Below are 25,357 nucleotides of genomic sequence, written 5' to 3'. Positions count from 1 at the left end.
GTCCTGCAGGATAAGCTGGATTTATTCTTAAGTGCTTTTTGGTAGTATGTGGCCTCCACAGTCACAGCAACGCATACATGGTAAGCATCAGACACATGTTCATAGTAAGGATGAATTTCAAAATGAACAGCAAATAATCTTTCCTAAAATCACTTTCTCTTCTTTTTACAAGTGTTTTTTCTTTTTTGTTTTTTTGTAATTTTATATGGTCTTGTTCACATTCCTTTCCTCACTGCCTTCCACTCCCTTTTCAAAGATCAACACGGACACTTTGTCTTCCAGAAATTCAGCAAAATGATGAACACAAGTGGAAGGGGGGGGCCCTGAGACACACGCTCCAGGCCTTTCCGAATCCTTGGGGTGGGCGAGTCTACAAGGAAGGGGATATTCGAGACATGAAGGCTTCAGTACTGTTGAGACAGGAATACTTCACATGAGTTATCATGACAACACTGGAAGAATCTGGATCGTTACCCAGAATGCTGCTGGCATGTTGAAAACAAATAAAGGAAGATACTCGCCAAGAAAACTATCGTGTGTATCCAGCATATTGAGTACTCTGGGAGCCCACAGCTACCTGAAATGAGCAAAGGAAAAGCAAGAGGAAAAAGAAGGAAGCCAGAGGAACAGGCACCCGGATTCACCCGAAGGAATGGCCTGCCCCACCTAGACAAGCCCGCAGTGTCAGAGCCAACAGAGAAGACCTAGAGCGGCTGGAACCTAAGGTGGATGAAGTATAAGCAAAACAAAGGACCCTGGACTGGACCAAAACAAGTGTGATTTCTGCTTCCATCACCTTATCACAAGCACTCATCAAAGGCATTTCATGATCTCCCTATCAGAGACTTTTCTATGAAGTCTTGATTTTACCTGACTTTCCTCTTCTCAGCATGACATTTACTCTAGCCTTTAATTATTTTTTTTAAGTATTTTTTTAAATGGTGTTTGAAGACAAGAACCAGGCAAGCATGATTGATTGAATCATAATTTGATATGAATTTTGGAAACTAAATCAAAGAAAGTGTTCTACCAACTATGACTAGTACACTGCATTTTGTTCCACTTATCCTCCAGATCCAGGTAATATTTTACAAAGCACTTTTCTTCAGAGCCAAAGTACTAAGGGAATGACTTACCTGAGACAATTTTGTGGTAGTGGCAGGCAGAAGCGGGCGGCTAAACTTCTTCTGAGAGCCAATGGCTGCTGGAAATGGGGGTGCAGAAAATACAGCTGCCACACAATTAATTTTGCTGATCCACCCCTGCATTTCCTCCGGACTCCTACGAGAAACAGGTACATTTACATCAGTGAAATCTGTGTCTAAGCGCACCGCACGCTGCCCACTTCTCACTGCCGATGCGAAACGGTACGTAACATTATTCTCGGTACAACTAATCCCTGACAAAGACTTCACGGGGGATTGGAATTCTGCAGAGTCACTGCCATGGAAGTCCATTTTCTGCTGAGTGACAGACAAAATGCACATATTGCATGATTCCATGTATAGAAAGTATTCAGAAAAGACAATACTCTGGAAACAGTAAGTAGGTTGGTGATGTGTCTGGGGCCGGGAGGGAAAGTGAACGTTGACTGTGAGATGGGCACAGTCCATATCTGGCGTAATGGAAGTCCCAGAAAGGGCTGTGATGATGGCTGAGCTATTCTTAACTGAAACTGATATCTCAAACTCATAAAGGTAATCTTTTATAAGTATTGAGATAAGTAGACCTTCATAAGATTGTCAAAAAATACACCTCAGGAGCTTTCATTGTGGCACAGCATGTTAAGTTTTTGCCTGTGATGCTGACATCCCATTTGAGTGCTGGTTTGAGATCTAGATGCCTCATTTTGATAATCCACCTCGCTCCCTGTTAATGGCCCAAGTGCCTGGGACCCAGCACGCAATGTGGGAGACCCAGAAGCAGCAGTAGACCCCTCGGTTATGGCTTTGGGTTCACCGAGCCCCAGCTATTGTGTCCACTGGGAGGGTGAACCAGCAGATGCAAGGCATCCTTTCAGTATTTCTTTCAAAAACAAAGAAACTGAAGAACCCTCGGAACAGGTACACAATGGGACTCTGGGTTGATATGAGGTGGCGGGTCCTCATCCCTGGGTACTGGCACGTTTGGAAAGTCATGAGTGGTTTTCCCCTTTGTCTCTCGCCTTTGCCCAGAAACAACAAGAAGAAATAGCAAAATTCAAACCATGAGTTCACCCAGTTTTCCCTAAACCTGAATCCTTCCCACCCTGATCAACCATGTAATCATTATAAAACAGTATCAGCCAATCTCGATTCTTCATCAGCTCCTCTGGGAGAAGCCCCAGCAGCCACCCAGCTGCACCACAGGCCCCTCTCATCTCAGCTCTCCAGTTCTGTTATTTCAATTCATTGATTTCCAAAGCAATTGGAATTTCTCAGCCATTAAGCCTTGTATTTCAGATTTAAAAATAAAATATTGGTGGGGGCAGGATGGATCTGAAGGATGCTGTACACTCAACACTGAATTACACATCCATGTCTGGGTCTCCATGGGGCGTCCATTGTCATATTTCTACAATCGGAACCACATGAGCTTCTTTCCTTGTAACTTCCTCCTCACGGATGTGAGCGAGTGCACACGTTCCCAGCCCAGTGTCTATGAATGAGCAGGCCACCGCTCTTGTTCTCAGTTGTCTGAATTCGGGTTGTTATGACCCACAAGCTCAGACATCAGTTCACCATCACCTGTGTGTCGGCTGGGGCCAGCTGTGGGGCCTGATTTTGAAGGCAGCTCAAGTCATGAATCACTACCATTGTCTGCTACAGACACAGATGGTACAATTCCTATCCAAAAGTCTTGGTTCTGAAAATCCCGTTTCTCACTTTCCAAATGCAGAATTCTGCATACGCAATATTTGGCTTTGACCGTTATTCAAATGGCAGTCTATCCCATTTCCTTGCTTGGTATAATCGTGTTTCTCATCTGTTACCATCACAGACTGAGCTTGGAAGGCAATGGAATGAGAGCATGAGATAGAAATTTACATGTCTTGTACAGTTTTCCTGTGCCAGCCACTGTGTGTACTATTTAATCTTCACCAGAGGCCTGTGGGCTACACGCTACTGCTCACCAGCCACGCTACTGCTCACCAGCCACCCGCCACCAAGGCTCAAAGTGCAAAAAGACGAGGCTATGGTGACTGGAATCTAGGCCCACTTCACTCAGGTTGCAACAGAACCTTTCTATGGATGAAGAAGAGCACAGTGTTTGGGCAATGGCAAGGAGTTGACTGAAGTCGCACAGCTCCTCTGCAGCAGGAAGCAGTGGGACTCAGGCTTTCCCATCTTTTATCTAGTCTTCTGAGCTGCCCGTATCTCTAACCAGCTTGTGACTTGACTCTGATTCAAAAACTGTCCCGTGTAGAGAGCCTGATTCGTAGTGCAGCAAAGGGGAACCGGCCCCCGCCACACACACACACCAACACACACATACTCCAACGCAACGTACTGGGTTTGAAAAAGCAAGACCCTCCAGTCAGCGGTTTTAAGCTTAAACACATTGGGCTTCTTCTCATAGTCTGTGGCCTTGGACGCCAGTGCATGGTGCACACTGACAGCGTTTTTCAAGTCCTCCTCAGACAGGGCCTTCTCTGGCTTATATTCATCCTGTGGAGGGACACAGAGAAGACAAGGGGTAAGCCAAATGACAGTATGATCAGAGGTAGGTCAGTTCAAACCAGGAAACTCAGACATAATCCAGGTTTCCCATGTGGTAGCAGGTGGGCCATTATCCACTGTTGGGTTCCAGGGGACACACTATAACGGGAAGCTGACATGAGAAGCAGAGCCAGGAACCGGAACCAGACCCAGGCACTCCTCTATGGGATATGGGCATGCCAAGTGGCACTGTCTCCACTGTACCAAACACCCACTTGTGAACTTGAGTTTTCATTCTTTGAGTCTCTTTATTGAGATTTAATTGTGTGTGTTTTTAAATGAAGACATAATACCTCTTCTAGATATGCATTTATTTCACCTAATTAAAAATATTTTGTATTTCATTTGATTTTAATGTGTGTTCACTGTGGAATATTTGGTATGCTCAGAAAAAGAAAAATTAGTCATCTTGTTTACCTGCTTTAAAAAATATTATTTTTTTCATTTTGATGTTTCTTTGCTCATCCCTAATCTCATGTATCTTTCACTTTCTCCAACAGGTACTGAATTGGATACAGAACTCATGGCAACAATCCTTCTCATTGGTTTCATGTAATTCTACCATCTTCTGGCCTCTGGTTTAAGGGAAGTCCAGCTGGAGTCTTTTTTCCTCGTCTCCTGTTGTGTCAATCTCATGGGAGTTTCTCATTATCTTCACAATTTAAGAAACTCTGCCAGAATACGCCTTAATCTTCTCATCTACTCATTCTGAAAATAAAAATCCTGCCCAGAATCTTCCTTAATATGTCCGTTCTCTGGGCAGCTAATGGCTGTCAGAGGTGATGAACCTGGTGCTGCAGGGTGGTACTGTCACACACTTAAGGTCTTCAGCTTTGGACAAATCAAGCGCCAGACCACAGGTCTTATACAAATCTATAATAATCACTGGTTTGCATTATGCCTGATAGCTACAACTGGATAGACGCTTTTGATGAAACTATCTATGTTTAAATGATTAGCTTTGATTCTCAGTATCTCTGTTCCCTCAGCTGAGAAGTGGTGACAAGACTTGGCCTCATAGAGTCATAGACTTCAGAAAAACAAGATAATTTTTTAAATCTCTCAATAATGTCCACAGCTGATAAATTCTTAATGATGCCTTGCTTGTTTGCGTAGAGCCTGATCTTGTTTTCTACAAGATTAAAATTCTAAATAGCAAATATTCTGTCCACATATTCTAAAAATACATACATTTTATGACTTGCCTCATCTTGATTCCTCCGGGGCCACTGGAATCCTGCTTTTTTTCCAATCAATGTCTGTCAACCTTTTGGATGATGCTGCTTCATTGCTTGATACCTTTGTTCTGCATTTGAAGCCATTCTCTACCATCTCACTTCTTCTCTCCAGCATATAATTAACCTCAGTGTCTGTCAGCATCGTAAGGCAACGGTTCCCCATGAACACTGCTTTCTCCTCCAGTCCCTCTTTTTCTTTTCTTTCACATCTGATGAGCTAACAGTCTTTGGTAACTGTATTCTTATATTCATTTCCATTTCTTCTTGGACCCACTGCAGTCTGAAGTCTGAATCTATACTTCGATGAAACTGCTCTATCAAAGCTCAGCAAAATACAATGGCTTCTGATTCTCATCTTACGGCACCTAAAGAAGTCTCTACTCATCCTGAAATTTTCCCTTAGCTTCCTGCGGCCCTTGTGACTTCTCTCCTACCACCCTGTCTTCCTCTTCTTCAGTCTGTACAGGTCTGTCGGGTCACTGGCCTGCTTCCTTTCTCAGTCAGTGTGGGGCTGGTAACCTCTCTCATAGTTTAATTTCACCACCCCCACCCCTCCTGGCTATGGTGAAGTTTAACTAGAGGTGAATAAGAAACACAGAAAAAAATTAGTTGCTGCTGGTATTGAATAACTTAGACTTCACACCTGGAGCCACTACACTGTTGCAATGTATTCTCTCTAATATTTTTATGAACAGTCAAACTTAAAGGACGACATTCTTATCATAGCGTAAAGATGCAAAAAAAAAAAAAAAGTTAAAAGGCATTATTGCTTATAGTCCTGAGCAAAAGCCAACACAATTGCCACAGTGGGGGAACAGTAATATGGCCTTCAGAGAACTCTGCTCCAGGGTGGTCTCCTGAACTCTTAAACTACCTAGCCAGTTGCCCTCGAGTGGGAAGCAAAGGACAGAACTGGAAGATAATCTTTAGCCTGCATGAGAGAGACCCTAAGACTTTTAAGCCTAACCAGCTTCTACATCACTGCTGATATTACTATCACTTTCATTTTTTTTTTAAAAAAAGGCCAAGCAAGAACTTTAAAACATGTTCAACATTTCAAATTCCTACTAGAAAATGAAGCTTCACATTCAGAAAAAGAAAAACCCAGGGTTGACAACTGGGTTAAACAAAAAAAACCACTTTATACTATGGGGTTCATTCTGACATCTTTCTTTTTCGTTACTTCAATTAGAGGGTGGTATTTTAAATGACAGAATTAAAGAGGGAAAAAATTAAGGAATCAATTACTGTAATCAAAGCCATTTCAAGCCCGCGAGTGTTTGCTGTACAAACTAAATGTGAAGCAGAGAACAAGATAAATCCAATCAAGACGTTTCGTGTAAGAGAAAGTGCTCTGTGACATCAATTACTATCCATTTTCTCAAACGAATGAAAGGTGAAAATGATGCTGAAAAAACATGTTATTCTCCCCCATGTTCCTTTTAGTCTACTTCTTTTTAGCTGGTATGATTCAGGAAACAACTCTGACCCTGTCCTAAGCACCAAGAACGTGATATCGTGGTACTGTGCATTTAATTTCACTTTAAGCATAGAATGGAAGGCTTTATCTTTCCTAAGAAGTTTGCCAATTAGACCTCCTGCGAAGCTGAATCCTAAAGCAAAAATCACCTACACATGCACGACTGGCATGAGACTGGGAAATCTGTACTCAGGTGAAAAACATTCCAATTGGAACGTGACCAATGTTCAACATCAGTTAAAAACAGACTCAAAGTGATATTTACCTCACGTCTAATCAAGTAGATACAACTGCTACATGCGACATGCAATTAAAATAACTCAAAGTTCAAATGGTCTTGATTTATAGAATACTGGAGATAAAACCGTGAACATATTGTTTCTTGGAGTTACAATAATAAAATGCCAACAATTAAAAGCATTTTTCACATTTGATAATAATTTTTTTATTTTAAGTATCTCTAATAGTTTGTAAAAACTATCTCTTTACATACACATATTTAACACAGAAAGTTTTAAGTATCCACAAATCTGAAACATAGGAATCACAGCAAGCCAAATGAAAACCCATTTAATGCATTATTCAACTAAGCATATATTTGAAAAATCACTTACAGAATTTTAAAGCTAAAAGGAGACTGGAGCATTATTTAATTTCTTCATGCTACATAAAGTCAGAAAAACATGCAACTATTCAAAAGCACAATTAAGAGAATTGGCAAAGGCAAAAGGACTGGGTTACACTGATCTGCTCAATGACGTGTGTTTAGTTCCTGTCTTTGAGGCTACAGTGATCCAGGGGGCCTGGACTGGCAACAGCTCTGCTTGTGGTCAGCCTTGAGAGTCCCTTTCAGACATGGGAGGAATTGCGATACTTTCTCCAAAAGGCCTCAGACTTTAGTAAGGCACAGGGAAAACACCAGAATAAATCTGACAAGTGGACTGAGAAATTAGCATAGACCTTTTCGATTATTATGCAGTGGCATGGGAACGGGGTTGGACAGCTATCGAGGACACCTGCAAGGAGCAAGCATCACAGCCTGATGAGGCAGTCACAACCTGTAATCCCAGCATCCCATGCACATCCTGGATGCTCCACTTCCAACCCGGCTTCCTGCTAATGCTCTGGCCCAAGCATTGGGGCCTCCGTATCCACATGAGAGAACTTCAAGGAGGAGTTTAGGCTCCTGAGTACAGCTTGGATCAACTCCATCTGTTACTGCCATTTGGGGAGCAAACAAGTGGATGAAGGACTGACATCTCTCTTTCTCTAACTGATTTTCAAGTAAGCAAGTAAGTAAGCAAACATTCATAGAACAACAACAGAAAAGGACCCCTGAAAAAAAGAATATGGGATTCCAGGACTCAGTACCTGAATGTATCTTAAAGGATTTTTAATTTGTTTTGTTTTGCTTTGATTTTTGAACAGGAAAAAAAAAAATCTTCACATCTGCTCTACCACATTTCTCCCATTCTTTTTTGTAATTCAAAGATCAAGGCTGTCACTGGTAAGAGGCTGTTTCTGCTTTCTTCTCAGCTCAGGGCTTCATCAACATTCTGATAAAGGCCACGGCTGTGTCGCTGTTGGTGACAACTCTGCTGATGTCTGTCCGTCACCCAGCTACTCCCTTAGCTCTGAGTCTGAGGGTCACAGGAGTGTCTGATTGCTTCCGTCTCCGATGATTGATGTGGGCGTAGGATTTGTTGAAGAAAAGGATGGGGAAGAGAAGAGGGAAGAAAAAAGGAAAGAAACGAAGGAAAGGGAAGCAAGCAGGAAGGGAAAGTAGCCGGGGAAAGTGCTTCCTGAGTCCAGAGTGGCACACAGGAACAGGTCTGAGACCAGGACCTACAGCACGCTTCAATGGCTGCAAACCGGCCACACACCACTGCACCAAATCCTTGCGATTCAGTTTGCTAGGCATGTAAACTTCAGCCATGTTTTAAAAAAAAAGTTCTCCAGCACATAGCCTCAACGTCTGAAATCCCAGAATCCAGGTGAATTTTGCACCAGAATGTCTCTTTATGAACACAGTTTTACATGCTCATATCCTAAACGTCCATCATGTTCAGTAGCTGGCCGGGGCCATTTATCTAAATTGTGTCTGCAGGAAAAAACGTTGGCCATTAGCCTGAAGGCTTCAAAGCCTATTTAACATCTCTCTTATTTTTAGATGGCCGATTTTGAATTATGAATTAATAATTCAATTGCAAAGCAGAGAGAGACAGAGAGATGCATAATCCAGTGGCATACTCCCCAAATGCCTGGAACAGCCAGAGATTCGCCAGGGCAAAAACAGAAGCCAGGAACTCATTCCAGCTTTTCCACACAGGTGGCAGGAATCCAAGTATTGGAACTATTGGTGCCTCCTGGTACGCAGGAAGTAGGCAAGCCCGAGCAGTCTGGTACAGGATTCATGCATCTTAACCGTGCAAACAACTGCCCAAACTTTCTTCTAAACACTCTCCCTGGCTCTAAGGAATGGTGAAAGACTCCTGAGAGCCTTTTCAAAGGGTGAAAGATAGCAAGGCACAGTGCCAGCAGTTCTGCAAAAGGAGGTTAAATGCCCCAGCACACAGCAAACCAAGATGGGCCCGATGAGGAGATGAGGCCAGGGGTCCAGCTGCTGTGGTACTTGGCACGTGAGCGCGCGCTAGCCTGATGTTACCTACAGATGTACAAATTCTGAAAAATCCCATTTCTGGTGGATTCTGAAAAGCCCAGCTGGAACAAACTTTTCTTGAGAGTGATCTAAGGAGTGAAGAGAAAATTTATAATGAACTGATTTTTTTTTTTTTTTTGCTTTTTAATGACAGAGTGGAGGCAGATTTTACTCATTGGAACAAAATGTTTTCTAGGTTGTAAAGCTGCAAGATGTCAAGGATTCTCAAGAGGTCGGTCTGCGAATGCAGTAATCGAGCTCTAAGTCATCTGCTGCCCTGCTCTAAGCAGCCACTCACACCCGTCACTCTCGCCCGCCGACACTCACCCTTGAACAGCATTTCTTTAGGCAAGCTCACTTTGTCAGAAACAGACCTGTAACAAGAACCCTGACACAAATCTTAGGAAAATCCTTTAGCGACAGAGGAGGAAATTGGCAGGAAGAGACATAAAGCCCATGACAGAATCGGAGAGAAACCTGAAGCCGTGTGACAGCAAAGGCTTGTCTCGGCACTCGACCAGGGGATGACTCACTCACTGCCTGCTCACAAAATGGATACGAGGTCAATATCCCAACGTCGAAAATCAGCAAGGGCAGACATGGTTTCAGCCACTGTCTGGGATGGCAGCGTTCTGTGTCGATGGGGTGATTTGGGTCCTGGCTCCACTGATGCTGTTCCAGCTCCCTGCCAATGTATCCTGAGAGCGCTTGGGCTCATGCTCCCTGGATGGAAGATCTGGATGGAATGCCAGGGTCCTGGCTTTGGCCTGACCCAGCCCTAGCAGTTATGAACACTGAAGATACTGCCTCCTCCCTATACCAACCTGCATTTCAAGTAGGTGAAAACAAACTTTTTAAAACAAGTAAGTCAACAGGACCAGTGAGAATTTAATCCTTGTTAGCATCTCTTATAAATGCTTCAAGCTTATATGAACTGAGTGCTACGTTAAAATGCTAACAGCAAACTCCTCTCCTATGAATACTTTATACCCCAAGAGTGATAATTAACAAACACTGGGGCATATACTTTATTTGAGCTTCCTGGGCCCAGGTGTCTTAGAAGTCCTAGAAAAAGTGAGGATGAGAGTATGCTCTTATTTGGATAAAGCTGCCAGTGCCCATCATGCCTTACGGTATCTGACCATTGCAGTCGCTGGGTTGCTGCTGCTCTACTGCAGGCCCAGCCTCAGGGAATTTGAGAAACTGGAATCCGTTATCCATCCATACTTAGTTCATCTTTCCCAACGCTCATCCGTTCACTGCCTTGAATCACGGTAAGTGGAGCTTTTTCACACGGCGATGTTAAAAGCTCACTGGTCACTCCCTGTCCCACACTGGTCTCTCTGCACCACATGGCCCAGCTCTTCCAGGAGGAGATGCTCCCACTTCACATGGAGCTCCTAGACAAGATCTGTCCGTGGGTCTATGCAGTCACTCATCACTGGAAAGTTAAAGGTCAATGTGGCTGAGTAACATCCAGATAGCCAGGAAGGGAACGAGGTGAATGGTGATGAGGAAGATTGTGAAATGAAACGAGCTCCGGATAATGTCAGCAGCTGTCCAGGGGGATGGATAAAAGACAGGGACTTATTCTACTTTAGAGGAAAATCAATCACAGGAAGGGAGATTCAGCAGATAGACGCTGGGGATCTGTTATTGGCCAAAGTCACGGAAAAGGGGAGAACAGGAAGAATGGGAGAGAGACGGAAGGAAAAGCAGGTCCAGCTCTGAGAAACAGTGTCTGCCTTGCCTGCCTGCAGCTTCAGCTTGTTCTCTGGTCTGGATCCATCAGTAATTTCTGAGCTACTGACTTCAAGCAGCACTTCCAATCACCGCCTTTCAGATTTAGTCGAGAGAGACAAAGAGAGACAGAGATCCTCCACCCCCTGGTCCATTCCCTAAATGGACACAATGAGCTGATCTGGATGTTCGTCCAGGCCTCCCATATGGGTCCAGGGGCTCAAGGACTTGGGCCATCTTCCACTGCTTTCCCAGGCCATAAGCAGAGTTGGATTGCAGTGGAGCAGCCAAAGACGGGAACTGGTGCCCATGTGGGATTGGTGCAGCAGGTAGAAGCTTAGCCTACTTCGCCATTTTGCCAACCAATCCAATCACCATCTCACAACGCAGATCTTTCCCAACATCTCTTAAGTCCACAGCACATCTTCTCCCTCGGTTTGCTTTCTAGCTTTCTGGCTGCAAGCTCCAGCTTGTGTTCTTGAGGCATACTGGGTCTAGCAGTCACCTTTCCCTAGCTTTACAAAGTCTGAGTGGCATCATGAAGTACGTGTCAGTAACTCTCCAGGGCTGTCTTTCCCTCCTTAGATCTGGACTGGAATATGTGTTCTTGCTTTTGGTGAACAGCCACTTATTATGCCACACTTTTAATTTACACCTCAACCCTTTACTTCCCAGTCACATTGAATTTCTCACTCCATGTAATCCCCACCCTAGCTCAAGTTGGTTTGGCCTCTCTCTGATCAGAACTGCTTCCAAACTGGAATGGTGTTCTCTGAGATATAAACATCAACTTGTCACTCGCCACTTAAAGTCCTCTGGTAGCTTACGACACTGCACAAATGCTCGAATCTTTAACAAGGTTTTCTGGGCTCTTCGCGATCTTGCCTGAACTGAAATTGCTGCTTTTTAAATGGGTTGCAGTTTCCTGTAACTGTCCATCCATGGGTATGGCCCACTCCGAATATCTCCATATGACTAATTTCTATTTGTCTTTTTATATACAGGCTTAGCTATCACTTTCTTCAGGAATTCTTCCACAATGCCCCCTTCCCTTCCTGAGGCTCTGCCATGAGTCCTTCCTCATGTGTTTCTGAAGTACATCTTCTTCTTCATATCAGTTATTCAACTGGATCAAGCTGACCTTTTGTTAATCTTCAGATAGAACATAAGCTCCTTCCAGGAACTGTGCCTTTCTCATAATCCATTGTACAACACAGGGGTTGGATATTCCCATGCTCCATACCAGAATGCATGGTGAGAGCTAGCAGCTGGTGAGTCCAGCCCCGGTGGACTTGGGGAAGCACCAGGTGATGGCCAAGGCAGTTGCTTCCTGCCATCGACATAGGAGTCTTGAGTTTCTGGTTCCTGGCTTCAGTCTAGACCACCAGCCTAGGCCATTGCAAGCAATGGGGAATGAGCCAACACACAAGAGCTTTATCTTGTCTGCTCTAATTCTCTGTCTCTCAAATGAACAAGAACTTGACAGAGTCCCAACATTACAGATGATTTCACTATTGATTTCTTTCTCACACCATGGCCCTCTTTACCAAAACAGTAGTTTGTTAACCACGGTTCAGCTGAGAATGAATACTTGAGCCATGTGTAAGTGCCAGTCTGAGAGTCAGAAAATGGTAGGGGTGTTGAGATCTCCTGAATTCTTGGATCAACACAAAGAACTCCCTCCCACCCAAAAAAAAAAACCAGTTCTGTATTAGCAAATCTCCTGCTTCCTTGCTTTAATTATAGGAGATTATCAGAGACAGTCCATATGCCAGTGAAAAACTGCAAAAAAGAAAGTAACCCTCATCAGTCCTTACAAAGCAGGAGGTCACAGAGAAAGGCAAGGAGTGGTTGCACACTTGCGCATATTAGTGAAAAGCACCGAGTCTGAGGACGTAAGAGAGACTCCCTCTGCAATAGTTTAAGCTTCTAGTAATTAGAAATTCACTAGAATATTAATGTTTATCTTAGAATAACCAAATGGGGGGAAAACTAGCTTGGTTATTATTATCAACTTCATAATACTGAGTTGATCAACCAATTTTTGAGCCTTGGTTTTTCAATGAAAAAATGGGAAGAGAGCTGGCTCTCTCTCAAATTAATACACACATGCAAAAATAAAGTTGTTTGGCCTAGTGGTTAAAACATTGCTATCGGCCGTCAGAGTGCCTAGGTCTAATTCCTGACTTCAGCCCTCGATCCTTGCTTTCTGCCAATACAATCCCTTGGTGACAGCAGGTGAGGGCTCAAGTGACCCTGCTAATAACAAGGAAATTGAGTTCTTGTCTCCTGGTTCTTTGGTCCCAGCCCAGGCCTGGTTACTATAGGCATTTGGGGACTAATAGAGTGCATGGAAGCTTGTCTTTCTGCCTCTTAACAGATACACACACACACATTGTATTGGAAAGACAGTAACAGACAGCAAGAGAGACAAAGATAGGAAGAGATTTTTCCACCTGCTGGCTCAAACCCCAAATGGCCCACCACAGTTACAGCTGGTCAGGATAAAGCCAGCAGCTGAGGATTTCATCGGATGTTGTCTCTCAGAGGTGCCCAGATGGGCTATCTTCCGCTACTCTCCAAGCTGCATCACTAGAGAGCTGGACTGGAAGCAGAGCAGCTTGTACTTGGACCAGGGCTCTGATATGGGATGTCGGTATTGGAGGCAATTACTTGATCCATTGCATCACAATGCCTAAATCAATCACTCCATCCATCTATGCTTCTGCAACAGTATTTGAGCCTACTCGTGTTATTAAAATAGAGGAAGACTGTTCAACAGCCTCTCACTAAGGCAGGGACTCCTTTAATGGTCACTTGCCTCAGGTCTGTTGCCGCATGGGACAGAGATCGCATTTTCCATAGCTTGTTTCTCCATGGAAGGGATGAGCCAAGTCAGAGAACATGTAAGTCTCCAGAGTGGGGGGGTATTGGCGGCTTGGCAGTACAAGGAAGTCAGAAGAGGACTGTGTCTGACCTCTGCTAAAATCTCCCTAACTAGAGGCCGAGCATGTCAGAATTCGTGTCACATGCTAACTCATGTCCACGGGAATGAGAAGGAAGGCCAACTGTCTTTGGTGTCTACACTGTATCTCTAACTCCAGGACACCAGGCCTTCTGCCCTGCATTAGTTCTAGGAGGGTCTGGAAGCATCTATTGCTGACTTACATCTTCAACAATTATCCTTCAGTAAAGCTGAGGGAAAAGGAATAGGCTGTTTTGGCACAGCTCAGACGTCTGGCTGAACCATCTCTTAGTCATGTCATTACATAGACTATTGCAGAAATGTGAAAAGTCGGGAAATAGTCTCAATCATCTACCTTATTCCTAATGAATCTATCAAAAATAAAACATGAGGAAAATGTTCTTTCTTAAAGGAATCATCAGCAAGGGGACTGATATTTGTTATTAAACTATTACATACCAAGTGCTTTTTGCTTATACTAAAATAATTTTTTGACAGAGAGAAAAAGTAAGAGATATTTGATCGATTTTCTTCCACGGGGTTACTCCTCAAATGATTGCAATGGCTGGAGGTAGGCTGAAGTCATGAACTTTTTTCAGATTTCCCACATGAGTATAGGGGTCCAAGGCCTTAGGACATCATCATCTGCTGTTTTCCTAGGCCATTGACAGGGAACTGAATCAGAAGTGGAGTCACTGGGAGAGGAACAGGTGCCGATACGGGATGCCAGTGCCACAGCTGGAGGATTTGCCTGCTACATCACTGTGCCAGCCCCTCTATTAATTTTTGACATCAATCATGCAATATCCCCATTATGCAGATGAAAGGAGAGTCTCAGGGAGGATAATGAAGTGGTCCAAACCAGAAACTATTTAACATTTGACAAGGTTTGTCTACTTCAATAGTCTTAGCACTTACAAATGCTCCAAGAGACAGGCTTAAAAAAAGGACGAAAATCCTCAGTTTGACAAAGCATGGAGGCTCATGGCGTGTGTGCATTCAGAATGCTGTGCCTTAGGGGGCTATTAACACACAGTGTGGTTTATAAACCTAATAGCATAGGAACTGGCTGTGGCCCCATTACACAGAAGGTGGTTGAGTAAGTGAGCCTTTGGGAAACTGGATGAAACTAGTCCTGGCCTAAGGCAAAGGTGCACCTTTCTCATCACTTTTCACCCAAACACTCTTGACTTATGAGGGTTATCTCACAATGATCCGCCCAACAAGATAAAAATAGTCTAAGCTGAAAATGCATTCAATACATTGGATCTGCCAAACATCATAACGGAATGACATAATATTGGCTCTCTACATATCTGTTTGCACATCTGATTCAGCTGTGGTAAGAAACTATTTCTTTAGAAATTCCAGATGGTTCCAAAAGGCAAAACCTTGATTTTGCCAAGCACCAAGCACTGTGCTAAATTAATACAAGATAAATGGATGGGTAGGCACACCTTGTACCACCTCCCTTTGTCTCTCTCCTCCCACATGCACGGAGGGACCTAAGCACTTAGTGTTTGTTCATTGTACACCTTGCTTCTGCCCTATGCAGTTAGGCTTGTCATGGTTCCAGCATTAGTTTTCTTGTTACAAGTCCCTAAACAATACAATACCACATCCACTGCACAGCACGTTCATTGTGATAGGAATTATGCAGAGGTTCTTGAAAAGATTCATGGAAAAGTGTAATTAAAAGGCAAGTTTGTGATGGTGAAAATTTCTTGTATGCATGCATTTTACATTTCTTTTGCACCAAAACAAAAGTATCTGTTGATTCCATTTTGTGTATGAATGAAATGGTAGGGTAGGATGCATGCATGTTACCTGCAAAGTACTCAATCATGACATAAATGTTTTGAACATCTGCAGATGTGGTAACCAGTTGGGTTCTGAACTAGTCCCCTGCAGACACAGTAGATGGCTATACCTGGTCCTGTGCTGGCTGCTTTCCCCAACTGCAGACTGCTAGCTGCAGCTTCCTGCTGTTGCTCAGCACTGCAGGATGACCACACCACATACTGCCAGTGTGAGCAAGGGTCAACATCTGAAGGGCAAATGCTAACGGATCTGTACCGTTCTCACACGATCATAAAACAAAAAAAAGGCCAAGCACTGTGTACTGGGAAACATCAATTGTGAAGAATTGGCTGAAGGTCAGGAAATGAAGGATATGACCGTATCTCAACTTCTCCTGAACCCTAAGAGTGTTAATCCTGGCATCCAGCTCCAACGTGCCTGCCTTGCTTAGCATCTGCTGTGAGAGGAGTGCTTGGCATGAAGTCATCAAAACCCTTAAAGCATCTGGGTGCCAGTGGGTGTAATAGTGACCTCAGACACACAGAGCATGAAGGTTCTTCAAGGGAATCAACTGGGTAGTTCATTACATTATCACAGCATCTCTTACACATCTGTTATTGGAAACATAATCATTCATCTTTTGACTGCTTGCTACCTCAAATCCATCTTGTAAGATAAATGCAAAAAGGTGTCTGCCATCCTTGAATATGCCATATTCTCTCAAGATCTCAAATCTCTCAAAATTATTTGCCTGTGCTCTAGCTAAACCGCTTTCTCTTACCCTGCCCATGTGGAAAACTCTTGCTCATTTGTTGGGCATCAGTTAAGGTGTGTTCCTTTGTTAGGGATGCTCAAGTTCCTTATTTTTCCTTCCTCTTCGTGAGCTCTGCATAGGAAGGGCCATGCTTCCATCACGTGTGAGTATTCAGAATTTTCAATCGTAACTGATACTTAATGAGTTCTAACTAGCCACTGGAGGATGCAAAACATAAAACTGCATTAACCCCAGACCACCTTGCAACCACACATCATGTCTCGGACATCAAGTGCTGACAAAGCAAGCTTCCAGTAGGGATGGGAATTAACACAGGGCATTAGCAGCCCTCTGCAGGAAACAGACACCACTGGCATACTCTTCAACCCGATTCCCAGAGGAGTTAGATACTGTGGTCTGATCCCAGAGGCCACTCTGAGCAGAGATCTGCTCACAGCACACAGCAGCCTGTAATCTTCCATGGACTCATCAGCACGTCCATGGGCAGGTGCCTACAGTCTTCATCTGTGAAGACGTTTCCTCCCTAGTTGACAAATCAAAGAACTAATTTCAAAAATCACATACATACAGCCATACAATCTGTGGCCTGTTAAAGCCTGTAGTGATGGATGAATCACAGTCTCTGGGAATTTGCTCCATATTTCTGATTATTAGTTGAGGCTTCATGAATTTCCCTATGTTTCAGACTTTGAGAGACCAACATGAAAAACACTAATAAGACTAGGGAGTCTATAACACATGGCCACATTTTTTTTTTTTTTTTTTGGTTATAAGTAGATACTTTCAGCCCTGCTGTGGCTCTTAGCAATTCCAACCAGACAGCAACGATATCTGAGAGCTCTACCTTTCACTTTCCTACACAAATTTGTAATTCCCTTTGTGCCAGGTTTTTATAAAGGGAATTTTACCCAACATTCCCCAAGTGCACATTTGTCACTCCATGGGCACCATAATGTAGAAAAGCAATCTTTCGCAAGTCTAATCCAAACGGATGCTGATGCTTAGAAAATTACAATTTTGTTCTCCTGTCAATATTTAGCCCCCTTTCTTCTACATCTGCCTTACTCGAGCCCATAACAATATACTTGTCAGAGAGAAGACAAGGAATTAGAAATACAAGAGCCCTTTTCTCTTCCAGGCTCATCTTCAGATAGAGTGGGTAGAAATCCTGTGTCTAGGTAGTCAAAGAAATGACAGCTGTGCCCCTTAGAGAATTTTTTTTTAACAGAAAATGAAAAAGCAAGCCAAGAGAATAGGGTTTATGCTGGGGAAACAGCTGTGCTATGTGCAATCTCATTTCAAAGGGCCATTTCCTACAGAGACAAGCTAGCTGAAAGGACCAGTGTGGGCCCAGCTTGCTGATCTGTGTGGGCCAGAGGACTTGACTTCTAAATCAGAAGCTGTGCTAACTCCATGGGAAAACCAAGGCAACACAAAATATCAGGCCAGCTAAAAGCATGGACAGTGTCTGAATATCAACAATCATCTCTATGGATTTGGGTGACACTCTAGGCAGGCAAGTTTATAAAAAAACAAACAAACAAAAAACACACCTCCACTCTTAATGATGTATATATATATAATACCAAAATAACAACAAAACATATTTAGGAAGATCTTGTTGAAATCTTCCACTGAACCCATTGTGCTTGTCAGAGGTTGAGCTGGGCCTCCCAGTTTGAGCAGAAGCCTGCTCCACTTTGATTTTTTCCATCAGACTTGTGTGAGCTAACCCAACTGAGATGTCTAGGGCTGGCCACTGTTTTTGTTGCAGATCATGAGTTATTTTCAATTAGAGTAGAAACAAGATTAATCTTTTCCTCACAAATGGATGGAAACGGTCTGTATCACCACCAGCACTGGTCTTTTTCCTTCTTAAAACCAACTAGCCATTTGTAACATGCTGATGTCGGCAGGGGACACTGTCTTCCAAAACCACCTGCAAAGCATCACCGGTTTCATCATTTCTTCCACCCAATCTTTAGTTTGTACTCTTTTCAGGTTTAGAAGAATTTGTGTTACTCGATTATGGTTCTTTTTGGATAGAAATCTTATGCTCTAAACTTGATCCTGTTCAGACATGCTCTAACAAGTTAGTATGAATTTGTTTTCATGAAGAAAAAAAAAAGAAACCCATTCATAGTTTTGCTCGTGTTTTTTTTAATGAACTCTCTATAGGTCCCAATAATTCCATCCCCACTCTCGGTAGTTTATTATCTCAGTGGTACAAGAATGCATGCATCACAGCAGAGGCTGGGCCAGGATAAACCTGGGAACTGGATCCAGGTATCCTCCATGGCTGGATCCAAGCACCTGAGCCAGCATCGCTGTCTAAAGCAGAGGCTGTAAGGACGGTTGTCACTAACTGTGGAAGAGAATCAAAGTTGGCACCGTCTCTTTATACTTTCTTTAGAGAGGATTCTGATTAAGTCCCGCCCCGTGATTCATGACACTCCCAGGACTCTATAACAAGGGAAAAAACAGATCCTTGCATAAATACATACATATGTATTGCCATTTAAAACTGAGAAATAAAAAAGGATATCTCTGAAAGTGAGGTAAAGGCTAAAATACAAATTTTATCAAATGGAAAATATTGCAACCATTTAAAAAGGTTTTCATCAATCACAAAAGGGAGAAATGTGAAAATTTAATAATACATCACTTAATACCACATATTACATGAACCAAAAAAAAAAACCTACCAAAAGCTTTTGAAAAGTTTTGATGAGAAAATGTTTACAATAAACTATATCTAATAAAGTATATTTAAGGAATAAGATGCCTAAACCATTTTATGAGTCCCAACAGATTTTAAGTTTTTTTTTTTCCCCCTTGGGAATGACATTAACAAGCCAGCAGAATACCAAGTCCCAGCTCTCATTTCTCCAAAGAAATACTGAGTTAAAAAAAGATTATTTGGGCAAAAACACTTAGGAAGAGAATACTGGGATCCAGTTAAGAGATTGTGGTACCCTAAGGGAGCACAAAGAAATTCACATGGAAATGGGTGACAAGAGCCACTTTATGCATACAGGTGATACTATTCGTTCAAGGCTGGCACATCCCAACACCACAGAAGAATGTCCCAGCCCACAATTTCTCCTTCAGGGAAACACAAAGAGTGGAACAGGCCTCCAAAAGCTCTGGCTTCCCAGAGGGCTGTCTGAGCAAATGAGTTTATCTTGGCTCCCTCACTGCACTATTGAAACCCAGCAGAGTCTGAATGTCCGGGGATGCAAAGAACAATTGAAAGTGGTGGGTGGCTTGCTGGAGCTGGCACAGAGCTGGCTGCCATTGGGAGAGAGGCACTCAAATGTCTCTCCCGGGGGTGGAAGGAGGGAGAAACATACAAGGAACTCTTCAGAGGGACCCAAGGGGCACGTTTCTGTCTCTCTTTATTCAGCACACTCACAAAACTGGCACAGCTTGCAAGCCCAGGGGCCAGAGAAACAAGAAGCTTGCTGTGGATCTTAACAGCTCGGCACAATCGGGAAGAGAAGCACAGCTCTCTCTCTCTCAAGGAGGAGGGGGAGGAACAGAACGTGTAACCAGCATCCCGGCTTTCTGGAGGGCTGTCCTGGCCCTCAGGGACTGGCACCTGACTTGCCTGACATGTTGTGGCTCGGGGCTGGCATACTGGATGCAAGCAGGTAACAGAGGCTGTTGGTATTATGAATTCTTGAAAGTAAAAGTGACAAGTCCGAAGAATTGAAAAAGTGTATGTACAGGCTCAGAGGGAGCTGGGTCCCTTGGTAAAGATTTCAGGGTCCCAAGAATCTCTACTCCAAGTAGGGAGATCCTTCATTGGTATCAAGGCAGTAAATGGAGAAGTGGCCATTTCTTTAACTGTACACATGTCAATATAAATTCTGATAGAGAGAGGGACCTGTCTGGTGGCATATCATGTTAATCCTCCACCTCTGGTTGGGCATCCCATGTGGGTGCCGGTTTCTGTTCCAACTGCTCCACTTCTGATCCAGCTCTCTGGTTATGGCCTGGGAAAGCATAGAAGGATGGCTCAAGTCTTTGTGTCCCTAAACTCATGTGGGAGTCCTAAGCTCTGGCCATTGTAGTCATTTGGAGAGTGGACCAGTGGAGGGAAGCTCGCTTTCTCTGCAAAAAAAAAAAAAAATGCCTTGCACATAAAAAGTAGTAAATCTTAAACAGAAAGAGAGCGAGTGAGAGAGAGAGAAGGGAAATATAGCTCAATGGAATAAATTTCCAGAAATCAACCTTGAATAAATGTAGGTATATGAATTACCTGACAAATAATTTACAACAACCAGAAAGATACTTAACAGACTATTGACAAAAAGAGACAAAAAATATTTTTAAAAAATTAAGAATCTACAAGGATTTTCTATGGTGAAGAATCAACTAACTAAATCCCAAATATTCAGTTGAGGGCACAGCATTAATCCAGCAAAAGAAAGTATTGGCAAAATTAAAGACACGTCTTTTTTATCAATAAAGTCTGAAATGAGGAAGACAAAAAGCCCAAAGCGCCAGTGAAGCGCTGTCTAACGAACCGACATACGTATTCTCGAAATCCAAGGAGAGGAGACGGACAAAGTCCAGAAATCCTACAGGAATCATAATGGAAAAATTTCTGCATCTGGGAAGGAAATGGATGAACAATGAAACTCATAAAGTTCAATGAATTTCAACTAGGAAGAATACAAAGAAATATCAAGACTCATACTAATGAAATTATGAAAAATTGGTGAAGAGAAAAGGATTTTGAAGGCAAGAAGAGAAACTCCCATGAGGCCACCAGTGGATATCTCAGCAGAAACCATGTAAGACTGAGACTTTGAGCACTGTGATAACGTGCTCAGAACGGACACAGTTTTTTAAATCCTACATGACAGGAGTATTATATTCAGCATAATTATCTTCAAAAATGAAAGATGAATAAAAACTTCAAGATTCACATTATCATTTGATCTGCTTTTAAAGAAATGCATGTGAATTAAATTATTCAGAAATTAAAAGGCAAAAGTATGAACATACTTATAATGGTAAAAATATATCAATGAAACACAATATAAAAAGATGTAATTTGTGACGTTAAATAACGCATGTCTATACAGAAGCAAAAGTCTAGTTTTGTTCACGGAAGTTGTTATCAGCTTAAAATAGCACTACAGATACTATATATAAAATCTCCATAGTAACCACAAGAAAACCATAGAAGCCACGCAGAAGGAAATGAGAAGAATCAAATTCAGACACCATCAAAAAAAATCAATGAGATGCACGGAGTTCTCAATAGAGGAAAGTGAAAGAAAAAGATAACACAATGAACAAAATGGCAGCAGAATAATGAACAAAATGGCAATAGCAAGTTCCTCCCAATCAATACCTCTTTCAATGTAAATGCATGCATTCAATTCTACAAAGCAAAGAACACCAAATGGCTGAATACTTTTTAGAAGAATCAGACACGTGCTGTCTTCAAGAGAACAGAAAACACATATCCTGAAAGCAAATGATGGAAAAGAAAGTATGTGAATAGTAATCAAAAGAATAATCAAATTTATAGACCAGACAAAATAGGAATCAAATAAAAAAAAAAAACTGTCAAGAGATGAAGAAGGGTCCTGGCGTTGTGTCATAGCTGGATAAGCTACTGTATGTGATGCCAGTACGCTGTACAGGCTCGTTTGAATCGGAGCTGCTCCACTTCTGATCCAGTTTTCCATTGATATGTCTGGCAAAGCAGTAGAGGACACCAAAGGACTCAGCCTCTTCACCCCTGTGGGAGATCCAAAGGAAGCTCCTGGCTCTTTGAACTTGGCCTACCCCCATCTACTCTGGTCACTGGGGAGTGAACCAGTAGACAGAAACTCTTTGTTGCTTCACCTCTCCTCTCTGTAACTCTGCTTTACAAATGAACAAACAAATCTTTGTTTAAAAAGAAAAAAGCAGTAAGTGATAATAACAGGATCATTTACACAAAATCATAAATACGCACATACCACATCAGAACACCCAAACATGAAATGCCCTTTGACAGAACTGAAGAAGCTGGGGAAGACAGCAGGAGCAGATTTCCACATTTCACTCTCAATACAGGAGACTGTCCAGAGAGGAGATCACCAAGGAGACTGGTGGCTTGAACATCACAGACCAGATATGTCCAGCAGACATGCACAGAGCATGCACGCACAACACCAGCAGAACACACATTTTTCTCAAGCACATCTGGCACACGTTTCAGGACAGATCATCGAATAAACCATAATAAACCACAATAAATTTAAGACAACCAAAACTACAGTAAGCACATATTCCAACTATATTGCAAATCTGTGGAAATGAACACACTTTGTTCAATCATCGATAGGCTAAAGAAGAAATCAGAACGGAAACTGGAACATACTTTGAATCCAACACAAAAAGGACACATGGCGTATCAAAATTTCTGGGATGCAGGAAGAGCAGTACCACTGGGGGAAACTTATAACAGTCAGTATGAACACTGAGAGACGAGGGATGAGCATTTAGTTTGGTTGTTAAGATGCCCTCATTCTCCATCACAGTACCTGGCTTCCATGTCAGGCTTCACCTTCTAATTCTAGTTTCCTACTAACTTCCTACCACTTGGAAGGCAAGCGGTGACGGCTCAGGCAGCTAGAGCCATGCTATCCACATGGGAGGCCTGGATCAGACTCGCGTTCCCAGTTTTGGCCTGGCCCGCACTCATCCCTTGCAGACATCTGTGGAAGTGAAACAGTGGCTTGCTCTCTCATTCTCCCTACACTTCTTGCCTCCCTCCTTTCCTCCTCTAATAAGAAAAAAAAAAGTATTCAAAAAATAAGACATTGTATAACCTGATTTCATTCCTAAATGGTCTAAAAGTGAGGACCTAATTTTAATGATAGCAGAGGAAGGAAGGACTTAGAGCAGAAAAGAAATTAAATAGGGAATAGAAAACCAATAAGCATCAAACTAATAATTTGTTTTTCTCACAGGATCAACAAATTTACAAAACCTTAGCTTGACTGAAAAAAAAGGCAACACTCAAAATGAGAAGATATGAGAACAGATGCCACAGAAATTCAAATACCTCTAAGAACCTACACATTGGGTAACTCAGAATAAACGGGTAAGTAACCAGAAACACAATAATCCTGAATCGCAGGATTCAGTCATGGAGAATAAAGAAAATCTAAATAGATTTAGAACTAGGATGGATATTGAGTCAGTAGTGAAAAATTTAAAGACAACCCTTGTACCAGATGGCTTCATGAGTGAATTCCACGGCACAATTAAAGAATTAATACCAATCTGTCCCCAACTCTTCCAAAAAGTTAAAAGGAAGAAATCACTCCAAACTCATTTTTATAAGGTCAGCATGCCACTGCTACCAAAGCCAGAAAGAAATGTGTTCTCGCACATTGCTGATGAACACAGATGTGAAAATCCTAAACCAAATACTGCAGAACACAACAATACAGCACAAAGATCGCACATTATGGGTAAGTGAGATTTATAACAAAGTACAAAAACCAACCAAACTGCTATATTAACAGAACAAAGGGTACAGCCACACACACACATCTTAACAGATATAGGAAACGGCTGAACAATTCAATAGCCTTCCATGAAAAACCAGATAGAAATTACAAATGGTTGACATGATCTTGGAGTAAACTTATAGACAGAAAACTGAAACATTACAGAGAGGCAGAGAAAAGCTTGTGGAAGAAGAAATTTATTAAAATTGAAGTATACAAAAATCCATGTATAGCATTTAGCTGTATTTTATATACTAACAGTAAATAATCTAATATGGAAATCAATAACACCACTTATAATAATACACAGAGTATTAAAATACCTAATATATTTGAATGGATATTTCTGAAAGCAGTGTATACTGGCAATTACAAATTAGCACAAAAGATAAAAGACATGCACATATGAAAAGATGGTCAATATTCTGGAAGAAAGACTTTTGTAAAAATGTCCATACTACTCAAAGCCATCTACAATCCCAACTGTAATCCTTAACAGCCCAATGGCATTTTTTCCAGAAATTGAAAAACAAAATGATACAATTCATAGGGGATCACAAAGCATCCTGAGAAACTAAAGCAATCTTAAGTCGAACAAAGGGTTCACATTCTAATTTCAAAAGATACTACAAAGTACAGGGTCGAGAGAGGGTGGCACTGAAATATGCACAAGCTGATGAAACAGGACCCTGAACACAGAAAACAAACTACCATGCAAACAGTGAAATGACCAACAAGGATGGCAATACCTCGCAATAAAGAAAACAGCCCTTTCAGCAAATGGTGTGAGAAAGACTGCCCACCCACATCAAAAGAATGAAAAGTGACTGCTCTCCTAAAGGAATTATACAAGTTAACTCAAAATGGACTGAACGCTTAAACATAAGACCACCCAGGGTCATGAAATTCATAGACAAAAATACAAGGACGAAATCTTCGCAGTACTGAACCTGGGAAGCATTTCTGCATGGAGGCTGGAAAAGCACAGGAAACAAAAAGTTAAGCACATAAGGGGAACCACATTAAGCGAAGAAGTGGCTACACAGAAAAAAGAACTAAAAGTCAGCAGATTTCTGACATGGTAACCTACGGAACAGAAGAACATATTCACAAATTCATATTCATTCACCTGACAAAAGGTTTGCTAACTCAACATATATAAGCAACACCTACAATTCAATAGCTATAAACGAGACACAGCAAACCCAACCCATTTTAAAAATGAGTCAAGAACCAGAAGAGACATTTCTTTGAGGCAGACATACAACTGGAAGACAGGCATATGAAAAGGTGCTAACTTAGGAAAATACAAATGAGCTATGATTGATAACAGGATAAACACACACGCGCACACATACTTTTTCTTCATTTCTTAGCACAGTGCTTCCTAAACCCTTGAAATCTCTAGACGATAAGTGCCTTTTGTTTTCTAAAGAAATCACTGCTGCCTGGTATTCTGACATTCCTTGATATTCT

At 42.2% G+C, this 25,357-nt stretch overlaps 1 protein-coding gene across 7 annotated transcripts in view; it reads right to left on the bottom strand.

The window, feature by feature from the left end:
- PSD3 (pleckstrin and Sec7 domain containing 3) overlaps positions 1-25,357 on the bottom strand; it is a 268,216-nt gene that overhangs the window by 23,887 nt on the left and 218,972 nt on the right. For all 7 annotated transcript variants that reach the window (XM_040971307.1, XM_040971308.1, XM_040971310.1 and 4 more), the window contains 2 exons: positions 3,490-3,647; positions 1,137-1,281 (listed from right to left, as the gene is read on the bottom strand). In XM_040971307.1, coding sequence (XP_040827241.1) covers positions 1,137-1,281; positions 3,490-3,647 — 303 coding nt within the window. The remainder of the gene's footprint in view (positions 1-1,136; positions 1,282-3,489; positions 3,648-25,357) is intronic.

The sequence above is a fragment of the Ochotona curzoniae genome, unplaced genomic scaffold (assembly GCF_017591425.1).
Source record: "Ochotona curzoniae isolate NIBS_2020 unplaced genomic scaffold, NIBS_Ocur_1.0 contig_21, whole genome shotgun sequence".
NCBI lineage: Eukaryota > Metazoa > Chordata > Mammalia > Lagomorpha > Ochotonidae > Ochotona > Ochotona curzoniae.
Note: the sequence above shows the minus strand (reverse complement) of the source record. Positions and strands in the feature narration are given on the sequence as shown.